General features: G+C 39.2%; 1 protein-coding gene across 2 annotated transcripts in view; it reads left to right on the forward strand.

Moving 5' to 3' along the window:
* The first annotated feature begins 2,895 nt into the window (after positions 1–2,895).
* WDR11 (WD repeat domain 11) overlaps positions 2,896–21,732 on the forward strand; it is a 34,994-nt gene continuing 16,157 nt past the window's right edge. Inside the window, exons 1-12 of one of the 2 annotated variants that reach the window (XM_082286524.1) lie at positions 2,896–3,020; positions 4,031–4,142; positions 7,502–7,655; positions 8,865–9,038; positions 10,083–10,269; positions 10,738–10,903; positions 11,153–11,267; positions 12,191–12,386; positions 13,453–13,556; positions 14,027–14,203; positions 15,517–15,601; positions 20,336–20,442. In XM_082286524.1, the coding sequence (XP_082142650.1) occupies positions 2,935–3,020; positions 4,031–4,142; positions 7,502–7,655; positions 8,865–9,038; positions 10,083–10,269; positions 10,738–10,903; positions 11,153–11,267; positions 12,191–12,386; positions 13,453–13,556; positions 14,027–14,203; positions 15,517–15,601; positions 20,336–20,442 (1,663 nt within the window). In that variant the 5' untranslated portion in view covers positions 2,896–2,934. The remainder of the gene's footprint in view (positions 3,021–4,030; positions 4,143–7,501; positions 7,656–8,864; positions 9,039–10,082; positions 10,270–10,737; positions 10,904–11,152; positions 11,268–12,190; positions 12,387–13,452; positions 13,557–14,026; positions 14,204–15,516; positions 15,602–20,335; positions 20,443–21,732) is intronic. The other variant, XM_082286525.1, reaches the window with a different exon arrangement.

The raw sequence follows: 21,732 nt of genomic DNA on the forward strand, positions 1-21,732 counted from the left end.
CTGTACACGTCTCTACTTTGGTCCCACTTTCTCTTGTTCAAACTCACAGAAAAATCATTTGCAGTCATGAGCCAGAAGCTATGTAAAATCATAGTTCTCATTATTTATTTAATCAGTAATTTATTAAAATGTGTTTTTATGATCACCCAGAAATTTATTCTCTATATGTCTTAGTGAGGACTATTGAAGCTATCTGGAATGAAGTCTCTCCCACTGGGTATCACATCTTGGACATTTGATAGTCCCAGAGGTTTTGGTGCATTTAATGGCTTTACTGACTCTGCAGTTAAACACCTGTAAGCTTGGTATTTCTTTTTTCTATAGCAGCCAAAAGTGCATTATTGTATTTACAGAAGAGTGAGAGAACAAAGTGCCTTGATGTATTTTGCATCCTTGCTTGGCAATGGTTTAATTTAACAATAAGATGTGAAAGAGGACATGCAGTTAACCACCCCAAAAAAAGAAGTTTACATCTCTGAACATCTTTAGTTCACATCCCTTTGCTGTGCATCAGTCTCTGTGTTGGTGAGCAGCTGTGGATCAGAAGTGGAATCAGTTCATCCAGTGCACACTCTGCTTTCCCTCTGACATCTCACATTTCTATTCCTTTCAGCTCTTCCAATGATCCTTATCATTGTTCACAAACCTTTTCCTCATCTCCTCCCTGTCCCTCTGATGAATCTTCAGAATTCACCTGGCTCATGCACCGTGATTTTCACCTTATCTGACCCTGAAAATCACTCAGATTCTTAATTTTTTTCAGCCAATTTGGTGATACAGCCCTCATTTCCTCTTTTGCTTCCCTTTTTCTGGTATCTATCCTTATCTTCAACTACCTTAAAGCATCTATTTCCTTTCAGCACTTCATTTATAGCTTGGTTTTCTGATGTCAGGAAAATAGATGGAAAACTGTCAAGAATAATTTCTGTTTCTATTGTGCAATAAAAGTTCCAAAGGACCCTTCTCACAAAGCCCCAATCCAACAAAGCAAGAAAATAAGCCAAATCTTCCAAAAACCTGAGCAGCAGCACATTGTCCAAGGACACAGAGTGAAAACACACCATTAGCAAAAAATAACTAAAATTAATGAAGCTAGTGGCTGCTCAGGGTCTTACAAAATTGATCTCCAGAGGTGCAGATCACGTAGTCCTCAAATAATGACAAAGAAAAGGGAATAAAAAAGCTCTTCTCCAAACTGTTATTTTTCAGTTTTAGGAGTAGGAGAGATCTCTTGGGACAAGACAGTTTCAAGAAATAAGTTCCAATGTTATGGTGACCTGAAAGTGGCAGTGAGTGATGTACTGTGCTTGAAGAGCAGGTTTCTTCAGAAGAGAGTTGGAAAAGGCACAGCTGCAGGTTGTTTCTTGAGCTCCCACTTGGACAAATTCAATTGTGATTAGAATGAAAAGAGGGAAAAAGAGGATTAGCACTATTGCATTTTCTGTGACAAAGTGACACTGCGGCAGTGTAAGAGAGTGTGGCTGGCATTGCATTCTTGCCATCTCTGGCCATCTAGTGGCATCTTTTTCTCCACAAAACATAACAAATAAACAATTATTACTATTATTTCAAAGAGAAACAAACACCCCAACAGCCCATGTATGTTAAATAACGAGTCTGGAAGTATGGAATTCTTGTTATCTTATTAATGCTGTGGCACAGAAAACTGTTTTAGAAGCTTCACAGAATCACACAATCAGGTTGGAAAAGACCTTTGAGATTATCGAGTCCAACATCAATGCTTGGCAGCCTGGTGTGCTCCAGTGCAAATGTCCAGTGCTCCTGCACAGGGATGTGTCATCCCAGGTGGCTTTGCCTGGTGTGAGGGACAGCTTGGGGACAGATGGAGGACGGGTAGGTGCGTTGTGGTGTGAGATGTGCTGCTGCATCCCTGCTATTGAGGGTACCAAAGAGGTCTGTCACTGCCGTGTTTCACTGTTGAAGACGCATTTTGGAGGAGAAATTACTGTGGTGAAAAAAATGCTCTGGCTATAGCAGCAGGTCCTGCAGAATCCAAGCACCTGGAAATGGGACAGCGAGGTGTCCCAGGTTGCAGCCTGACAAGAAGCATAAGCATCCCTGGAGCTGGACTCTCACATCCCACGGGTCCTTTCCCCTTCCAGCCATGGATGTACAACCAACACGGCAGCACCGTGTCCCTGGCCATGGGTGGCAGCTCTGGGGGGTCCCTTCCGTGTCCCTTGTGTGTCCAGTCCCGGGCCCCTCAGTGCAAGCCACGGAGCTGCTGAGACGGTCCAGCAGGGCCACAAAGATGATGAGGGGTCCGGAGCATCTCTCTGATGAGGAGAGACTGGGGGAATGTTTGCAACAGAGAAGACTGAGAGTGGATCTCATCGATGCACACAAATTATCTCTAAGGTGTGTCAGAGGATGGTGCCAGACTCTTCAGTGGTGCCCAGCGACAAGACGAACAGCAACGGCCACAAACTAAAACACAAGTTCCACCTCAACATGAGGAGAACTTCCTCACACGGAGGGCGGCAGAGCTCTGGAACAGGTGCCCGGGGAGGGTGTGGAGTCTCCCTGTCTGGAGACATTCCAAACCCACCTGGACGCGTTCCTGTGCCACCTGCCCCGGGTGACCCTGCCTTGGATGATCTCCAGAGGTCCCTTCCAACTCGAACGATTCCGAGATCCGGAAGGGCCACGTCCGGCCGGGGCAGGGCCGGAGCAGGGCCGGGGCAGGGCCGGGGCAGGGCCGGGGCAGGGCCGGGGCAGGGCAGGGCAGGGCAGGGCGGCGGAACTGCCGTTCCCGGGCCGCGGGGCCCCGGCCGAGCTGCGAGCGGCGGCGGCGCTGAGGCGGCGCTTCCTGCGGGGCGGTGCCGGCAGGGCCGCGGCGCTCGGCAGCGGCTGCCGGGGCTGGGGCCGCCCCGCCGGGCTGCGCTCTGGGCTCCTTTGCCTACCGGCCTCGCTATGCAGCGTTTCACCGTCAACATCAAGCTGCCGGCGCGGACCCTGACGGGCGCCCTCAGCGCGCCCAACCGGGGCGCGGCGGATTGGTGAGGGCCGGGCCGCGGGCGGGCGCGGGGTCCCGGGTCCCCCCGATGCTCCTTGGCCGCAGCCGCGGGTCGGGCTTGGCTCTGCCCCGGCGTTGCCTCCGCCTGCGAGGCCACGCTGGTGCCGGGGCGTCCAGGGAGCCCCCGTGCAGCGTCGGGAATCGGGGGCTGGGATATCGATGGATCCATCGCCTGGAGCGGCCGGCACAGCGCAGGCACGGAGCCCGTGGAGCTGCTGCTGTCCAGCTCTGGGCAGGGACAAAGCCGTGCCCAGGGACGAGAGTGGCCCAGTCCCTCCCGGCAGTGACACTTGGGTTCACATTGAAGCAGATTAGGTCGAGATTAGGTATCAGGAAGAAATTCTTCCCTGTGAGGGTGCTGAGGCCCTGGCACAGGGTGCCCAGAGGAGCTGTGGCTGCCCCATCCCTGGCAGTGCCCAAGGCCGGGTTGGACGGGGCTTGGAGCAGCCTGGGACAGTGGGAGGTGTCCCTGCCCATGGGAGGGGGTGGCACTGGATGAGCTTTAAGGTCCCTCCCAACCCAAACCATTCTGTGATACTGTTGTCATCTTATCCTGAAGTCAGACAGGCCTCAGCAGATTTTCCCTGTTACTGTAATAATTGTTAACATGCTCCTTTTTTGTCCGTAAATAAGTAAATAAATAGTTTAAAAATACGCAATTAATTATATAATTGCAGATATATTTCTTACCTGTGTTCGTACGTGTAAAATTTGGAAATGCTCTTCATGAATTCCTATGTGATGTTTTAAACTTAGAGAGGAAGACTTTTAGAGATGGACACAAAGAGGTGCTTTGTGGTGGCTTAGGCTTTCAGCATACAGTGCAATATTATTTTATAATGCTTTTATGTTACTAAATAGTATTTATCGTCTGATAAACATCAATTATGGTTTCTAGTAGCATGCATTCATCTTACCAAAAAAACTCCTCATTCCTGATGCGAAGAGCTTTTGTTCCATTTTAGTTGTTGATGATGCTCTGTGCTCTTCCAGGGGCTGGCAAGGTTTGATTGCATATGGATGCCATTCCCTCGTGCTGGTAGTGGATGCCAATTCTGCTCAGACTTTGCAGGTTTTGGAAAGACACAAAGCCAGTGTTGTCAAGGTGAGATGTGTCTGCTTTAAGGTATATTGGTTCTGGTGCAGATGTTATCGTTCTAAATCACTGTAAATACTTGACATGATGTTCCATGTGATTTTCACATGAAATGTGATGTAAAATACCCATATTTTAGGTGATCTCTTTTGCAGCTAAGTCAAACCGTATGTGCTGAAATTCGAGCTGAGGTTAATGGTATGTCTTTCTAGAAAACGTAGATATAGAATATAAAATATAGACTATCTAGAAACATTTGTTAGTGTTACAGAACATAGATACATTTCTAGGAGAGCTGATAGCATGAGAGGATTTCAAATGAACATTACAAAATACCAAATGGAGCTCTTCACTGCTGCCCTTTCTCATCCTCCCTGTTGTGGGAAGTGCACCATTTGTCTAGAAAGCTACTTTTGAGCTTTTTAAAATTTTTTTACCTATGGAAAAGGAACAATAGCAGACAAAGCTGAACATTTATTTTAGTGATATAAAATGGTTAAAATTTTAGTTTAAGCGTAGGCTGCCTGTGCTTTCCTTTGAAGGTCCTTGACTTGAAATTGCAGAGCTTGACTTTGGGTGGAGTGTGGAACAGAATGTATTTCTTTGATTCATCATTTCTTTGATTGTGGACAATGACAGATTCACTTAAGGTTTAGAGGATTGTTTGCCTGGCAGATGTGTTTGATGGTCCCTGGCACAAGTGCTGTATTTATTAGAAGGCAGTCAGTAATTTATGAAGAATAATAGAGTCATAGGGGGATTTTGGTGGGATGTTTTTATAGCAGAAGAAAAAGGTTCATTGTGCATTCTGCTTTAACATTTTCACTTAGCTTAGATAACAAATTGTAGCAAAATTTGATATTATTCCATGCAGTGATAGCATTTTAATGAGTTTTGGTTACATTTGCTAGCTTTGAGAAGTTACATTATTTCAATAGGAAAAGAAGTGCTGAAGTCCAATAATTTATAAGATAATTTTTCAAAGTCACTACCTGAAGCTTTATGAACAGAAGTAGACTGTAAGACAATGGCTAATTTATGAGGTGAAAGAATGTAAAGAAATTCCCTTCTACTTTAAGAAATAGGCGTTATATAAGAAATGATTATGAGCCCATGATGATTGCAGATACCTTTACATCTCTAAGAAATTTTCTTCAATTCCTAAATTGGTTTTTTTAATGAGTTTATAAAAGCTAAGAGCATAAATAAGCTGGAGTGGCTGTGTAAGTCTGACTTAAACTCCTTGTAGTAGAGGCTCACCCCAGCAAACTCAGTCCATGGGGATCTTCTCCCAAAAAACCTGTGCTTCAGTTCTGAAAAATTCCAAAGTACTCTACATCTGTTATGAAGAAAACAAAGAAAAAAGCAATTGTTTCATGATTCTTTTGCAGTCCATTTTGCTATTTTCCTTTAAATACATTGTGTCTTTTGGCTGTCATAACTGTGTTTGGGATAGATAATAGCTTAACTGGAAATTGATCCATGTTAGTTGTCCATCTGTCCAAAAGGTGTTTGTGGGAGGATGATGACTTTGTATGACATGGATTGTATCCGATTTTACCTGTACAAAGAGTACTGAAAGCATGCTTTTACAGAAGAAAATCTAATTATGAGAGAAGTTTTTTCATCTATCACAAGAATGAGAGGATTGAAGTTATGTTTGTGTCCTTTTTGATGCATTAGTAAACAGTGATAATAAGGCCTTATAAATGAGGTGGTATGGATTGTGGAAATTAAAGAAAGTCACCTCTGGTTCCTGTTTCTGATGCTGCTGTATTTTGAAGTCAGGGTAGACAGTGACTAATACTGTTAGAAAATAATTTCTCTTATCAGAAGGTCAAGTCCTGTGTGGGGACCTTGTTGGAGCAGTGTGGCTGCAGAGAGGAAAGAGGTTCATGGTGTGGAAGCATCACATGGGCTCTTCTGGTCAGGGCTGGTCATGTAAAGGTCTCCTTTTTGTTCTGAACTTGGTGACAACTCCTCCTTTGAGAAAGGATGTTTTCCAGACTTGGAATTTGCTTTGAAGTAGTATATATTTAACTGAGAAATAAGTAGCTTTGTAGGTTTTTACAATTACAGTTATACATGCAGATATCCTCAGGGGTAGTTCTTTCTTGAACAGCGGGGAAGCAGGAATTGCAAAAATGAAATTTATAGGTAGAGGAGAGTCTCTCAAGAATTCTTTGTGACTCTGGTAGAAACATATTTTGAATTTATAGCTAGAGCTAGAGATTGTGTGCTATGCACGTGTCACATTTGTGTATTTGATTCAGCTGGTTTGTGAGATACATCCTGCTCACACCTCTGAGAGGGGCAGCACAAAGGTGCCTGCAGGGCTCTGAATGCTGCTGTAAATCTGTTTCATGGAGCAAAGTTAGTGGTGCCTAATGATAATCCTATCTCAGTTTTTAAATGTCATGTTTTCAGGATCTACAGAAAGTCTTGTGTTTGCCTCACCTTTTCTGTGTCAGGCAGTGACAGCACATGGGTAGCTGGCTAGGGTGGAATTTTTGTAGCAGGTGAATTCCCATTAGCTTAGCAATAATGTTTCTTTATTCTGTCAGTGTCTGCAGTCTCTTCTGGGGCAGAAGTTCGCCTTAAAAGCAGATAGCAAAACAGCTCCATGTGGGACTGATAAGGTAGAAGTCAATGTTATCCATCCCCTTGTTATCCGGGAGGAGTTGTAGACTGAGTGTTTCAGATTTCAAGACACTGATTTCTCGTAAGTGTTACCAATTTACAAGCCTGTGCAGTTTGAAATCCCAAAGTGGAAAGTGGTACCTGGAAATCAGTGGTGGCAACGTGCTGAAAATAACCAAAAAGTTATCAAATGTCAGCAATACCTTATTTTGTTATTTAGTTAGGAGCCAACACGTAGATGAAAGACTAACCTTCCTTCCTCACCAGTACCACAATATGTTGGCTAGATTCAGAAAATTACACGTTTTAGGATGTGTATAAAAATGGAATGATAATTTTTCAGCTTTCATTTGTTTGGAAGTCAGTGGGTTTAGGTTTGTGGGGGCCCACAGAATCTTAAACACTGCCATTTAGTTTCCTCTAAATATTTGAGTAAATTCTTTACATACATGGTGTGTATGTTTGGATTGTTGTAGTTACCTTCAGGAACGAGAACTGTTGATTTATGTAATTTGAGAATATCAGCCATGCAGTCATGCAGCACAGTGGTGACCTACCTTAAATTTACACAAGTGATGGTAGCTTAAAGGTATGTTACAGGTGCTGTTGGCTTTAACTATTACCATGCTTTTTTATTGAGTTCATTATTTATCTATCTGAAGAACATGAAGTGTGGTGTCTGTGTTATATATTTGTCTCCTTTAACCAATTCCCATCTGTATTTTCAGGTTAAATGGGCTAAGGAAAATTACCACCACAATATTGGCTCTCCATATTCCTTACGTTTGGCTTCTGCTGATGCCACAGGAAAAATAATTGTGTGGGATGTGGCAACAGGAACTGCTCGCTGTGAAATACAGGAACATTCAAAGCCCATTCAAGGTAATGATAGTGCCTGATGTTTATATAGGACTTATTTTATGGAGCATTGTGTACAAATCCATCACCTGCCTATTATAAACTGTGCTCAGTTCTGACAGGGAGTTTTCCTGTTGGGATTACCAGCCTTCTGTATGTTTGCTTGTTCATTTTATGAGTAAATGTAAGATTTACTGTCCCCCAGAGGAATGCTGTGAGATTTAATTCATTATGGTGATGTTTTCCAAGATCTTGTGCAAAAAGGTAGAATCTATTTTTATGAATGTTATTGACTGAAATAATAACATTTATTATGTCAAATACATCTTTGTGCCTTTCAGTTGGGGTTGGGGTTTTTTGAGCATTTCAGCTATTTTAAAAATTTATGATGATGCTTATGTCATACCTGGTGGGTTTTTTAACCTATTATATGAAAGTCCTCTTATGAAATTAGGGTGGGTTTTTTTGTTATTTTTCTGTTTTATAAATCCTGTGAAAGAAAATGCAATATTTTAAGTCTGATACTGGGCCACTGAAAATTTCTTTATTGGCCACACTTCCTTTTGTAAGCTTTTTTACTTTGTTCTTGCATTATAAATTGGGTTTTATTTGCTCCTGACACCAATTCACTGAACGTTTAAAGGAGTTCTGACCATGACAATTGAAGATTTCTACAGTTTCTCAGGCCAAATGAAGTCTTACATTTTCTGTGAAATTAGGGAAAGCTCTTACCAGCTCTGAATGAGCTGAATTGGTAAAACAGAATAACAGCTGAGGAAGGAAGAGGGGTTTTTTTTTTGACATCTTAATACCTATGAACTGTAGAAATCTGTGAGCTGGTGAGGTCATGTAGTGACTGGTAGGAGGTGCCCTGGGGAGCCTTCATCCACTGCCTGCCTGTCTCCAGCACTGCCCTGTCAGCATGTACAGAGCTCTGTACAGCTCCTTGCAAGGAGCTGAGGGGTCTCTCTGTTCTTACTGACAGAAAACTTAGTCTTCAATGTCCATTTATCCTGAATATTTAAATGATGCCCAGCTGGGATGATTGTACCCCTTTCAGTTGATCCTGTTCTTTAAGCACTGTACTTGCATTTTTGAGTGTCACACTCAGTTTCATTTTACTCTTGAGCTTAAGACTGATTAAAAGGATTTAGAATGGAGAAGACATTTATTTCCAGGTCCAATACTGATACCATCCCAAATAATAAATTTGTTCCCTGTTTCCTTTGACAGACATGCAGTGGCTATGGAATCAAGATGCTTCCAGAGATTTACTGCTTGCAGTTCACCCACCTAACTATATTGTACTGTGGAATGCAGACACAGGCACCAAACTTTGGAAGAAGAGTTATGCTGAAAATATCCTGTCTTTTTCATTTGACCCCTTTGATCCCTCACATTTAGCTTGTAAGTTAATATGTATAAAACAGTGGGGTCTAGATATGTGTGACCAGGAAAATCGTTAAACTAGAATGTAAATGTTGAAATTAAAAGTAATGGATTAGAGACAATAATGTCAGAAATGCCAATAAGAAGTCTGAAAGCAAAGACAGGGAACCTTTGGCCAGTGTGGAATCTTATTTCAGAGGATGCTGTTGTGTGGGAAGGGGAAAAGCAGGCGTGAGTGGAGAAGTTAGAGATCTGAAAAGAAATGTTTGAGACTTTACGAAAGGGAGTGTGAAGTGTGTAGAGAGGGAGCTGGAGAAAGCCAAGTATAGAGAGCCCTGTGAAATGTAAAAGGATGGGTGCTGAGGGAGAAGCCAGTGAGATAAGTAGACCAAGAATAAACGTTATTTTCAACAGAAAGGATTTTAGAGGACTCAGTGTGAGATCAGTACCAGAAGCAATTCGGATGTCAAGGGGGATGTAGTACAGATTTATTAATTTTAGCAGAAAGAAACTGAGAGAAATAAGAAAGTCACCATTTTATTCTTGAGTTTAGCGTCACCACTTCTGATCTGTAATGAGACTGTGCAGTTGCCAGCCTTTGTAGTCTGGGGATTTTTTTTTCTGCCATACCATTCAACCTTCTATAAACACTTTAGCTGAGCTTTATGCTGCAACATAAATAATGTGAATTAATGATTATTTGAGCCATGCTCTGCATAAGAACAAAATATGGTGATACAGTCTATGTGTATTCTGCCTTCTATTTGCATTGTGAATCTTAAAAACAGTTGATGAGAGAGAACAACTCTTTCTGGCAGTAACACAGTAGTTTTTAATATAAACTTAATTTTGAAAAGTTGAGTTTTGTGGCTATTAATTGATTGTAATGGACCATCTGCTGCTCTTTCAGTTGTAAAGTGCTGGTTGTCTAGAATTGCAAGTTTTCTATCTGATACAGTATTACCGAAGTTATTAGCATTTCTCCTCATCAAAATGCCATTAAAATGGAATGCCACAATCAAATTTCAGACTGAATTGTGCTATTTTTCTTTCTTGGTCCAGTGCTCACTAGTGAAGGAATTGTGTTCATCTCTGACTTCTCCCCTTCCAAAGCTCCTGCCAGCTCAGGGAAGAAAGTTTACATCTCTAGTCCCCATTCCAGTCCTTCTCACAACAAGCTGGCTGCTGCTACAGGGGCCAAAAAGGCCCTTGATAAAGTAAAAATCCTAATCAGTAATGAAAAACCAAGGTAGGTTGCAAATACTTCTTCTCAGATAATGCTTTGTATACCTGTATATTTTATCAATGTACTTAGGTTAAAGCCTGTAAGGTAATAAGCACAACAGTGTACAAATTGGAGTAAGCACTGTGTCTGAGGGTAATTTCCCATGAATGCCAGTAAATGTCAGGGCAGCCAGCACTGTTCCCAAGTGAATTGCTTTGGATTTGAGATGTGCAAGAATTACACTTGTTCCATTTGAATGAAGTGCAATTTTTAAAATTACTCTATAATCTTATTTAGACAAAAGTCAACAGAATGTGTTTTTGGAAGTCGGTGATGCTCTGACAGATAAATGGAAATCTGCAATTGCCTTGTTATCAAAATAGAGGTTACTTGAAAAAATGCAATTGCAGGAAAAACGAAACTGTTAATTTTATTTTGAACTTGCTCTGTTTGTTGACACCAGCTGATAAAAGTTCATGTCTGATTTTCCAGTGCTGAATCTGTAACACTCAACGACTGTCTTCAGTTGTCATATTTGCCTTCCAAAAGAAACTACATGCTCTTACTGTATCCCAGGGAAATTCTGATCCTTGACTTGGAAGTGAATCAGACAGTGGGTGTGATTGCAATTGAAAGGACAGGGGTGCCTTTCATACAGGTAAGGAAGATTTGATTGGGTTTTATCCTTGTAACAGCAAACAATTCAATCAAAACCTTTCAATTTTTCAATTTAATTGACTTCCTTAGTCACAAACCCTGTAGCTGAAGAAATTAATGGAAGTGTTGCCTTAATGGTAGCATTTTTAATGGTTTGCTTAAACATCAGGAGTTGTAGGTTCCCTTGCAAGTGTCCTTTGCAAAGGGTAGGATTTTGAGTATGCAATCTAACAGACATCTCTTTGCCCAGGTAATTCCTTGTTTTCAGAGGGATGGGTTATTTTGCCTACATGAAAATGGTTGTATCACATTAAGGGTTCGCAGATCCAACTGCAGCATCACTGCAACTCCAAATGAGGAGCCAGGTGAGTTTTGTGTCAAAAATGTCCAGAAATGAATTTTGATGCATTTTAATTAATAATTTAACACCAGTAATGACCATCATGCCCCACGCAGGATGATGAATTACAGCCATTCTAGCGTTTTGTCTCTTATATATTGAGTTTAAATTGAAATTTATGCTACATTTTCCCTAAACAGTTTTTGACTTCTCTGATATTATGTGCAAAATAGTTTCTATTAATATCCTGAAAATACTTCTATCACTACATAATACTTGAGTTATTAAGTAGCTTAACAGTACCATATACAAGAATGTTTTAAGTAAAATATGATTATGGCCTTCTTTTTATCTTTAAGAAAAAACATTTTTCAGACAAACACAAGATTTTGGAAGTCATTTGGTCAATTGGAAAAATTTATTTTAGAGCTAAGATATGGGCTTAAATTTAGATTAAATCTGAATTATTAAACTTTTGTCTCATGAAATGTTACTAAGAATGATCTTTTAAATCTAATGGTGGAGACTGGAAAAAAGGGAAAACAGTGATTTTTGTTTGTTTATTTTGGTTTGGGCAGTTTGCTAATTTCTAGTGAGCTACTGTACTGACTTCCAGGTTTACCAATGAACCTGGAGTTTCAGATTGTGGAGAGCAGGTGCATATTAATCCCAGCTATGAAACAGTTATTTTTTTAGGTTTTACAAGATTCATATGGAATAATATAGTACAAAGACAGAGTTACATTTTGGAGAGCTTTCCAGAGCCGTTTTGTGTACAGCAAGATCAAGAGTGTGTAGTTTTTGATTGCTTTTCCTAATGGTTGCACAGGAAGCACATGGATTTCAATCTAAGAGCTCAGTTGTTCTTCAAATTTACCTTTGTTGATTGATCTCATTACATATTTTTCACCCAAATTTTTTGTCCTCTGGGGGATGTTGATGTTACAGATCCAGACCCAGTTCAGGAGCTGGTTTATGATTTAAGAAGTCAGTGTGATGCCATCAGGGTGACCAAAACAGTTCGACCCTTCAGCATGGTGTGCTGCCCAGTGAATGAGAATTCTGCAGCGCTCATAGTCAGTGATGGCAGGGTGATGATCTGGGAATTAAAATCCAGCATTTCTGGCAGAAATGTGCGGAACAGGTAATGGGATTTCCTTTTCTTACCAAAGCTGCTTTTTTTTACAAGTGGTGTTCAGTATTTCATTGTATTTTAAAGTCAACAGTAATCCTTCTGTGTGTGGAAGTGTTTCAAGTACTGTACATGTGTGTGGGTGAAGGAAGAGGAGCAAACTATGTCACCCAGATAGATCAGTTCCCTTTCTTTGAGGAAGTGCAGGAACTATATTTACTCTTTTCACTTTAAAAGGCAGTTCCATCCTGACTGTCTGGACTAAGAAAACAAAAGATAGAATGACTGTTCACATTATTTTGGGGGAGCATTTTCCTCTCATTTGGCTTTCTTCAGACCATATAATTTTCCTTAGGAATGGATCCCTCACTTTCTGTCATATGTAAGGACCAAAATGAGTCTGTAAAGAACTATGCTTTTAGTAGGGGAATGGCTTTCTGCTGGATTTGTGTGAATTTGACACTGAGCAATATGAAGCTGCACAGCAGGTGACTGGAATAGGGTGGTATAAACAATGTTTTGATACACAGAGCCTTTAAAATTTTACATTTTGAGCAGTCTCTCAAAATACTGTGTGAAGTAATACAGTGCTTTGAACATTCATTGTATTAAGGTTGTTCTGCTGCAATAACCCTTTAAAGTACCATGAAATAAAACAAATAACTTACTGCCATAAAAGAAACAGAATTATTTTAAATGTCAGTAGTACCAGATTTCCAACATAGATCCTTTTGTTCCTCATCAGAGATTTAGTGGTTTTATTCTTGCTGTTCTCAAAAATACTGCTAGATGTATTCCTTGTGCTGCATATCCAGGAAAGCCACTTAGAATCCATATGTTCTTGGGTTTTACTTCTTCTATTCTTAAGAGTCATTTCTAAAACATTGATCTTTGTCGTGATTATATAACCAGGAAAAATGTAATACTGTAAGAGCCAAGTAGGTCTCTGCTCTTTGCTCATGACACAGAGCTGCCCCAGCCCAGCAGGACATGGCTGCCAAGGCTGCAGGGGCTGTTTGAGTCCCTTGGGGATGGAGATTGTCCTTGTATGAGGAACTTGTTTCCGTTTTTTTTGCAGCAGTTCAAGTGCATCACCTCTGTACTCCCCAGTCTCCTTCTGTGGAATCCCTGTAGGAGCATTCCAAAATAAACTTCCAGACCTCTCATTAGACAACATGATTGGTAAGAATTTCTTTCATTGATACTACTGCTACTAATTTCTTATGGTTTTGAATCATTGTACATCTTACTTTTCTTAAGAACTTAAGAATTATTTTCTAATGGTAAGTCTGAAATAAAAAGAATTCCTGTTTGCTAAAGAAATTATCAAATGAATGCTCTTGAGGATTTTATGTTGAGGACCAGTGTTCCAAGTTCATTTTCTTCGAGGAAAAATAGTGTTTTAAAATGGAATCTGGCCAAAACACTTTGATTTTTTGATCCTAATCGTAGAAGCTGATGTATCTGACACATGCCATCTTTGTGAAATCTAGATGGCAACCATTTTTCCAAAAAGTTTCATCATACAAAGCTCAAGAGGAACAAATGTGCCTTCTGCATTTGTAGCTTTTTATTATATAAATTCCTGTCTGAAAACTTTCCATAACATCTCCAATTATAATTTCTTACTAACAAGAGCTTTCATTTTTAAGCAGGGCAAGGTGCAAGCGCTGGAGAAGAGTTAAGGAATTCATTTCTGCAGGAAGTGCACCTCAAATTCCTGCTGACAGGACTTCTGTCAGGGCTGCCTCTGCCTCCGTTTGCCATCCGCATGTGCCCGCCCCTCACAACCAAAAACATCAAACAGTATGAGCCCATCCTTGCTGTTGGTGAGTGCCTTGAAAACAATATATTCAGTATTAAATGCAAATATAGTTGCTAATAAAAATCTATTTGTTGATCCTGTGTAACTTATTGCAGTATTGGTTTGCTTCTTTGATAGTCTTTGGGTTCTTTTTTCCTGCCTTGGGTTTAAGCAATGCTACCTGAAAGATGCTGTATATAGTAAGTTTGTATTTATCCTGTCGTTTACTGTGATATTGGTCTGTTGATACACTCAGCATTTTACATGTTGCTTTCACTTCATTCTGAATGTCAGGAAATACTGACTTCTGCAGCCCTGCATTCCTGGAATAAGTAAATGAACTTTACAGAGAATTTATTTTTGCTCTGATGTGAGTTTCTAAAATTACACTCGCAGCACGCTATTTTTCCTGGATGAATCTATTCTGTCTTACCACAAATGTACTTAAAGTCATCTAGATATTAAAAGAGTTGCCAGTGAACACCTGATTTATTAACTCGAAGTTCTCCCTATTTAAACCTAATTTTTTTTGGCATCCTCTTTCAGAGTTGTGCTCTAAACCGTAGGCAGTCTATCATGATGTGATGTAATGCTGCTAAAATGTAACCTGTGGTTTTCCATGAGCTGTAACTGTTAAAACAGGTGAAATAAAAAGATTAGGGAGCAAATAGGTTCCCTATTTGCAAAGCGATTTGCAGCAAAGTCTTTGCAAATTTAACATACCTGAATGGCTCTTTAGGTATCCATTGTTGTATTTCATAAAGTTGATATGAATATAAAGTGTCTAATGGAAAATTGTAAGTTTCAGTATTTCAGAAGGTTTTTGATGTAATTGAAGCTCATAGCTACTAAGTTACTGATTTCTAATTTGAAAGAAGTCATTATTTCAGGGATGAGAAAGCAGAATTACTTCAATGATTCCATAAAATCTACCCAGGATTCTCCCCTGGCATTATTGGTGGATAACAGCTAAAACATTTCCTTGAGGCATTTACTCATCTCCAGTAATCAAAGCAAAAAGAAGCATTCCTTTCTTCTGCAGCTGGATGGGTGTGTTGTAGAAATGCAAGAAGAACAATCAGATTTTCTACAGCCTCTACAAAAAGGTTTGGAAAAATATCTTGATCCAGGTGGATATCAGTGGCTGCAGAGGGTTAAATATTTGGGATTTAAGTGCTAGACATTAAAATAGTTTTTCTAAAATTGTAAAATATAATAGTTACAGGTATCTAAAAATAAGATAGAGAGACAGAAATAGCTGTAAATGCTGAATTTGCACTAAAGTATGGAAGAAAAAAATAAAATATGTGCCTATATTTCTTTAATCAATTTTTATAGGTACCAGCAATGGCTCTGTCCTGGTGTTCCACCTTACAAGTGGACTCCTCCACAAAGAGTTAAGCATCCATTCCTGTGAAGTCAAGTAAGATTTTAATTTTAATTCCTGCTATAATCCTTTTAGGAAACAAATGCTGAAACACCTGAGTGATGTTACCCAGCTGTGTGGGTGTCTTGCCTTGCTGTTAATGAAATCAGGAAAATTGCCCATTGAGTGCTCTACGCTGACAGTGCCTTTGCTGTGTATGAGCTGTAACACCCTGACAAAACTGTAATGAAAATTACATTGAAAGAAATACTGGAATTGCATCTGTGCCTGCTGATCTGGGATGCATATCAACTACTCCCAGTCTCTTCAATGCACTGCAGGACAAAGAAGTCTTCTTAGGACAAGAAACTTTATTTCAGTGTCTTATTTATAACTATTGGGATTGAGTCCTTTGAAATAATTCAAGTTTGTGTGTCAGGGCTTAATTATTTTCTCCCCTTGAGGATGAAATTGCTGTTGAGACAGTTCTAGTCCTAAGTGAAGTAAAGATAATTTTACATTGACAGGTTGTTAGGAACATAGGAACCCGTATTTATCCATCCTAAGAAAGAGCAGAGTAAGTGTTAAAGCTTTTGTGCTGTGTGCCTGTGTGTACACACCAGCAGAACTTTTTCCATAACTGATGGCACAGATATTCAAGGTGTTGCTTGCTGGATACATATTTCCAGACAGACTGGTGCATAAAAATAAAATATTTATTTCTAGTACTAATATTAGTAAAAATTTGTATCAGAATTGTGTCATGAAGCCTTCATCTGGTTAAGGTCTGCATTTTACTGTGCATTCTGCAAAAAGTTAAGGAAAGTACAGGTTACTGAGACTAGGCAGCTCTGAGAGTTCATTGTGGAAACCTGCTTGGAATCTACCACCACAATTAACTTTATGTTTGTTGTGTGATTACTTGACACTGTAAGAATAGAATTCCCCTTTCTCTTCTAAACCATTTGAATCTCTTGGTTTCATACTGTTATCTACACATGAAACTATTTTCATTTTACTTTCTGTTATGCAGCAGAAGAGGAGACTCCTTTTTTATTAAAGTGATTATAGAACTCAAAATGAGTTCTACACTACTCACATTTCAAAAAAAAAAAAAAAGATGGAGAGAGAGGAGGAAATAAATACACTAGAAAAAAAAGCTTTGTGCATTTTTAGTATTGTTAGTTTGGGCTTTTCACTTTGTAAAGAGTTTGCAGCTTTTGAGAAACTTTAAGAATACATTACCTTTCTGGCAAATGTCCGCAACAAGTCTTTGTAGAATTCATTTTTTCTGAATTTTATTTAGCCAGAAGCTGTTACCAGGGTAAGTCTTTTAAATATTTGTTAGAGTTTCCTCAGTTGTCAGAATGACTTTCTACATAATTTGTAAAAGTTCAAGGGAATGCTTCAAGCAATTTAGATTAAGGCATGGGGATTCTTTTCTTTTTTTTTAATTGATTTTAATGGAGTGCAAAAGTTTTTCTTTCACTGGGAATTCTTACTTTGCGTCTAAAATGCAGATAGACTGAATAATGCCAGTGTTTCCATTTTATCTGAAAGAACACCTTCAGGGACCATCATTATTTTAGTATGTAATTGAGAATACCCTGAAATTGTAACTCAAGGCCAGCAGAGTTTTCAGTGCTCTGTATTTAGGAAGAGAATGTAATAAAAATAAGGCAATTGTCCTTTACAAATCAAATGTTCTAAGTTAATGGCCACTGAGTGGTTTGGGTGTTAACAATTACGATTTCTTTTTTTTTTTGAGATTAAAGTGTTCTACATGTCTAGTCACATGCTGATTTTTTTGTTTCTTTGAGTTTTTGTTTAAACTTTGAAATTTCATTCTGACTAGAAGGCGGAAGAATTGCGTTTCTGTCCATCCTTTTAAGATGGTTCATACTTGTGGGTAACCTTGAATATTTCTTTTATTTATGATTATTACTTAGCTTTCACTATTTGTTTAGAATTATGTAAGTAAATACTTTGCTGTTGAGTTTAATTTTATTTTTATAAGAAGATTGAGGCAAGCAGCAGCAGGAAGTCTTCAAAGCACACAGAGGGAAAATCAATCAGGCCACTGCCAGGAGTGTAAGTGGTGGGGGGAAATCAAGAAGGGAGCTATGGCCTGTGCTGCCTGGCAGAAACTGGGAGCAGGAGGTCAGGATTCCTTCAAGATAGAGAGAAATACAAATCATTCTTATTACTAAGAGAAACTGGAAGAACCATGAGCTAACCAAGTCTGATACCTGTGGACAACAGGCAATACAGGAGGTAATAAAACATCTTCAGTGCGGAGTCGAATATATTTGAGACATGCAAATAAAATGCCTGCAGTGCAGCTTTACATTCAGTGGCACATTTGCAGCTCTCAGGGCTACTTTTGCTTATTCTGATAGCTAAATAGCTGTGACTGGAGCAGCGCTGCTCATTCTTTTTCACTGAAGCTCAGCAAGTTCAAGGCTGCAACAGCTTTTCTTTTTAAAATTAAAATCTCACTGACTGTAACAAGAATGTCTATGGCCTGCAGGCACGACTTGAAAATTACTACATTGCATCCAAATTTTAGCAGTTGATTTGCGGCTGCTTTAGCATTTGAATTTCAGCTGACTGCTCTTTGGGAAACTGCTTTGCAAACATTCATCATCTCCTTAAAAAAACTTTCCCTGAATAGAGAAATTAGAATGAAAGATATCTACCAGTACATTGATAGCACATATGGTTTTATCTCCCATTTTGCCTTTTTCTTATAATCCTTAAATTTAAGTAGCAGCTGCCATGTCATAAAGTCACAACAATCTATTCCCAACTAGAAATGTAATTTGTGTTTTTATCCACTTCAGTGCACTTTGTAATTTGTTTGCATTGGAAACATTAATCAAAGCAACTGAGTCTCACTCCTGAAGTAACTGAGACAAGTTGAATGTATAGAATCCCTAAATGTTACATTTTAAAAGAGTCGATTCAGTCTGAGAAGTGGTTGGCAGCTGAATGTAACCCTTAATTCTGGTAGGCAAAGATGACTTCTATGAGGAAATTTTGGCTATTTCAGTAGGGAAGCCATTGCTTGTTTTTGTCATTAAAATTCAAACCACTGTCTTCAGATTCTCAGTTTCTATGTATGACAGTGACAAAAATTCTGTTGTTTCAGGTGCAAGCTGTTAGCTGAGCTAAGGTTTCCTTTTGATTACGAGTGTCTTGGGTTTCTGTAGATTTTTATTGGTATTGACAGATGGCCAGGTAGCAGCAGAGAAAAAGGACTTGCCCTGTTAAATCTGAGCTAATGAAAGAAGTGTAGAAAATGCGTCAGGTCTTTGAAGGAGAATGGTGAACAATACCAGCACTAACAATGCATTAAGGGTGGACTTTTTCTAAAAAACATAGCTGAGTAACAGATAAATGGAAATGGTGTCAGAATTCACATTTCTTCCGTTTCAGAAACGTCCCTGGATTTTTGACCCTTTGGAGACTTGCAATGTCACCCATTACTGCAGTTGCAGATTTCTATTCAATCATGCCTGTGATGTTTCAATTAATAATTGAATATTTCTCATTTTGATTGAAATTAATGGTTGAACTTTCATAGGTCCTACTGGGAAAAAGACGGCGCCCTAAATTTTTAACTTTCCTTGAGGACTTAGGAATGAATCTTCCCATGTTTTTAAAGCTTGAACTAAAATAATAAATATGACTGTAAATTGTATGTGCAAAATATTATGGAAGTGCTTTTTAGTTTCACCATCTCCACTGCATTTAGGAAACTTCTGCTTAATACAGTGTGAGTTGGATTTACTGACAGTAAATCATAAATACTGTTCCTTATCTTTCTCATACTTCACATGTATTCTCGCAAAGCACACAGTTGATGTAACAGAATACTTGTCCTGGGAGCAGCTCTTAAGCAATCTGTGTTTGAAGGATTTGAGGAAACCTTAAATCCTTTTATCTGTGTTAGAATGAAGTTGAGCACACGTGTGTATTAGAGCTCAATTTTCTTTAGATAAGCTCCTTGATTTATCTCACAGATAAAGCACTCAGCAATTTTTGCAGGCACCAAGTGTGTGTGGGAAAAAATGGGACTGGAGAAGGGTCTTGTTTTGGAACAGTCCCACCCGGTGCCACTTTCTGTCCCTTTTGCCCTGTGGTATATTTCAGGAATTGGCTGAGAATCCATCTGTGCTGCCAATCTGTTCTGAGCCCTGGAACTTAACATCCTTGCAGCACTGCAACAAGATTTGTTTGGGAGCTGCTTTGGTGTGATCAAAAAGAACAAAACCAAAAAACCGCCACGTTTTTGGTTCTTTTGTGAAATCTCTTTGGGGCCTTTTTGTATCATCTTTTATTCTCCTCTCTATGGACTGGAAGATTGAAGTCTGCCCACATTGCCCCTCACATGAATATTTTCCTGTGTGCTGGGAAATTGGAGTTGTTTGATAGTAACCACTGATTTGATCAGAGCAGGGCTTTTAGTCCGCTCCAGTGCTGAGGATCTGTAAAGGCCTTTTTGCAAAAGTTAACAATGTTCCTACCTGAATTTTTTATTTAACCAAAGAAGAACCAATACAGTCTGAAAAGAAAGCTGCTCTTAAATTTCAGTAACTTTATATTCACATCATAGTTGTTAATGTGTGGCTCCTTTTTATGCTTAAATATGATGTTTCCAGAAAGTCTAAAAAATTACATCTGTGCTGGTTTTTTAGAAGAATATACATGAAAAAAAAAAAAACTTCAGACTTCTAGCAATTCAAATATTTTGGCTGATATGCTCCTTGTATTTCCTTCTGATCACAGGGGAATTGAGTGGATAAGCTTGACTGGCTTCATTTCCTTTGCCACATCAACACCCAACAATCTGGGACTGGTCAGGAATGAGCTGCAGCTGGTGGACCTTCCAACAGGTTTGTGTTTACTGAGAAATCTGCTCCAGGAGCTGACAGATTTGCTGGGGAGTGACAAATTCTGACTTTTTTTTTTTTTAATTGCTTCTGTTGTCATGGCAAAATAAAATAATAAAGAGGAGCTTTAATTGTTCCCACTCTTCTCTGTGAAGCCACAAGATGTCTTTTGTCTGGTGCTCTGCAGACAGAATTGAACCAACACCTTTGCAAAAACATTTTGGACTTACTGAAAGAATAATAAGTGTCAGCAGGGGCTCTAGAAGCAGCCTCACAGGGTATTAGTGGTGGATTTTGTTCACAAACTTCATTTCTTTCCATATTTCCTACTGTGTTTTGTCACAGTCTGCACCCACTGTTTCGTGTGCACCTGAAATAGTGTTGAACCTTTTATTGTGGTTTGTTTCAGCAACAGGCCAGGCACATAGTCAGGATTCGAGTGTGAATGAGTGTAATATGGATTTTAAGCAATAAAAGCTGATACTTTCATAAAGAATTGGAAAGGTTAAAAAATAAGTAACTGTTTAAAAGATACTGTTGGTAGCAAAATTAACAGGTTACGTGTGTTTTTTCAACATTTTGGCCTTATATAGGAGGGGAAATATAATTGTAATGAACTCAATATTTGCACAATACAAGGAGATAGAACTGGGGAGATTAGACAGCCCAGAACAGGAAGCACTTCAATAATTTTAAATCACTTTTGATTGTGAAAACCTGGAGCCGTTTAATTTCTAATTGAAGAGTCTGAATCTCGGAACACACGACTAATTCTGAATTGTTTTATGTAAAGTGATTTTTTTTTTAATTGAGGTTTTTAAGTTTATGAAAAAACATCAATTGTTGTCTTTCCAGGGTGCTGCACAGAGAGGTTATTCTTGTAGCATGATACCATTTTTTCATAGAATGCCTTTTGTTCATCTGTTTAAAATCAGAACAGAAAAGATACGTGCATTGGGAAATTAATCTCATGTAAAATGGGAATCTGGTTTTTCACTCAGCTTGTGAATCAGCATAAAACATTTCTAGACAGAAGTCATAAAAGGTTCAGTATTTCTGCAGGCAACCAAGTTTTGAGTAAATGTGAATATCTGAGACTTTAGCATTTGGTTTGGTTAAAAATGGTACTTTTCCTCTTTTAAAGCTTTCAAGGAAGGCACAGCAATTTGACTGTTTGAGTTTTGCTTCTTCCCTCACTTAGGAGCCCAACTTTCTATTTTAGGCCTAGGAAAACTGTGCTGATTCAGATTTACTTAGACAAAATTCACATATACATTTCTGAATAAAAATATG

This window comes from Coloeus monedula (genome assembly GCF_965178545.1).
Source record: "Coloeus monedula genome assembly, chromosome: 8".
In the NCBI taxonomy this organism is placed as follows: domain Eukaryota; kingdom Metazoa; phylum Chordata; class Aves; order Passeriformes; family Corvidae; genus Coloeus; species Coloeus monedula.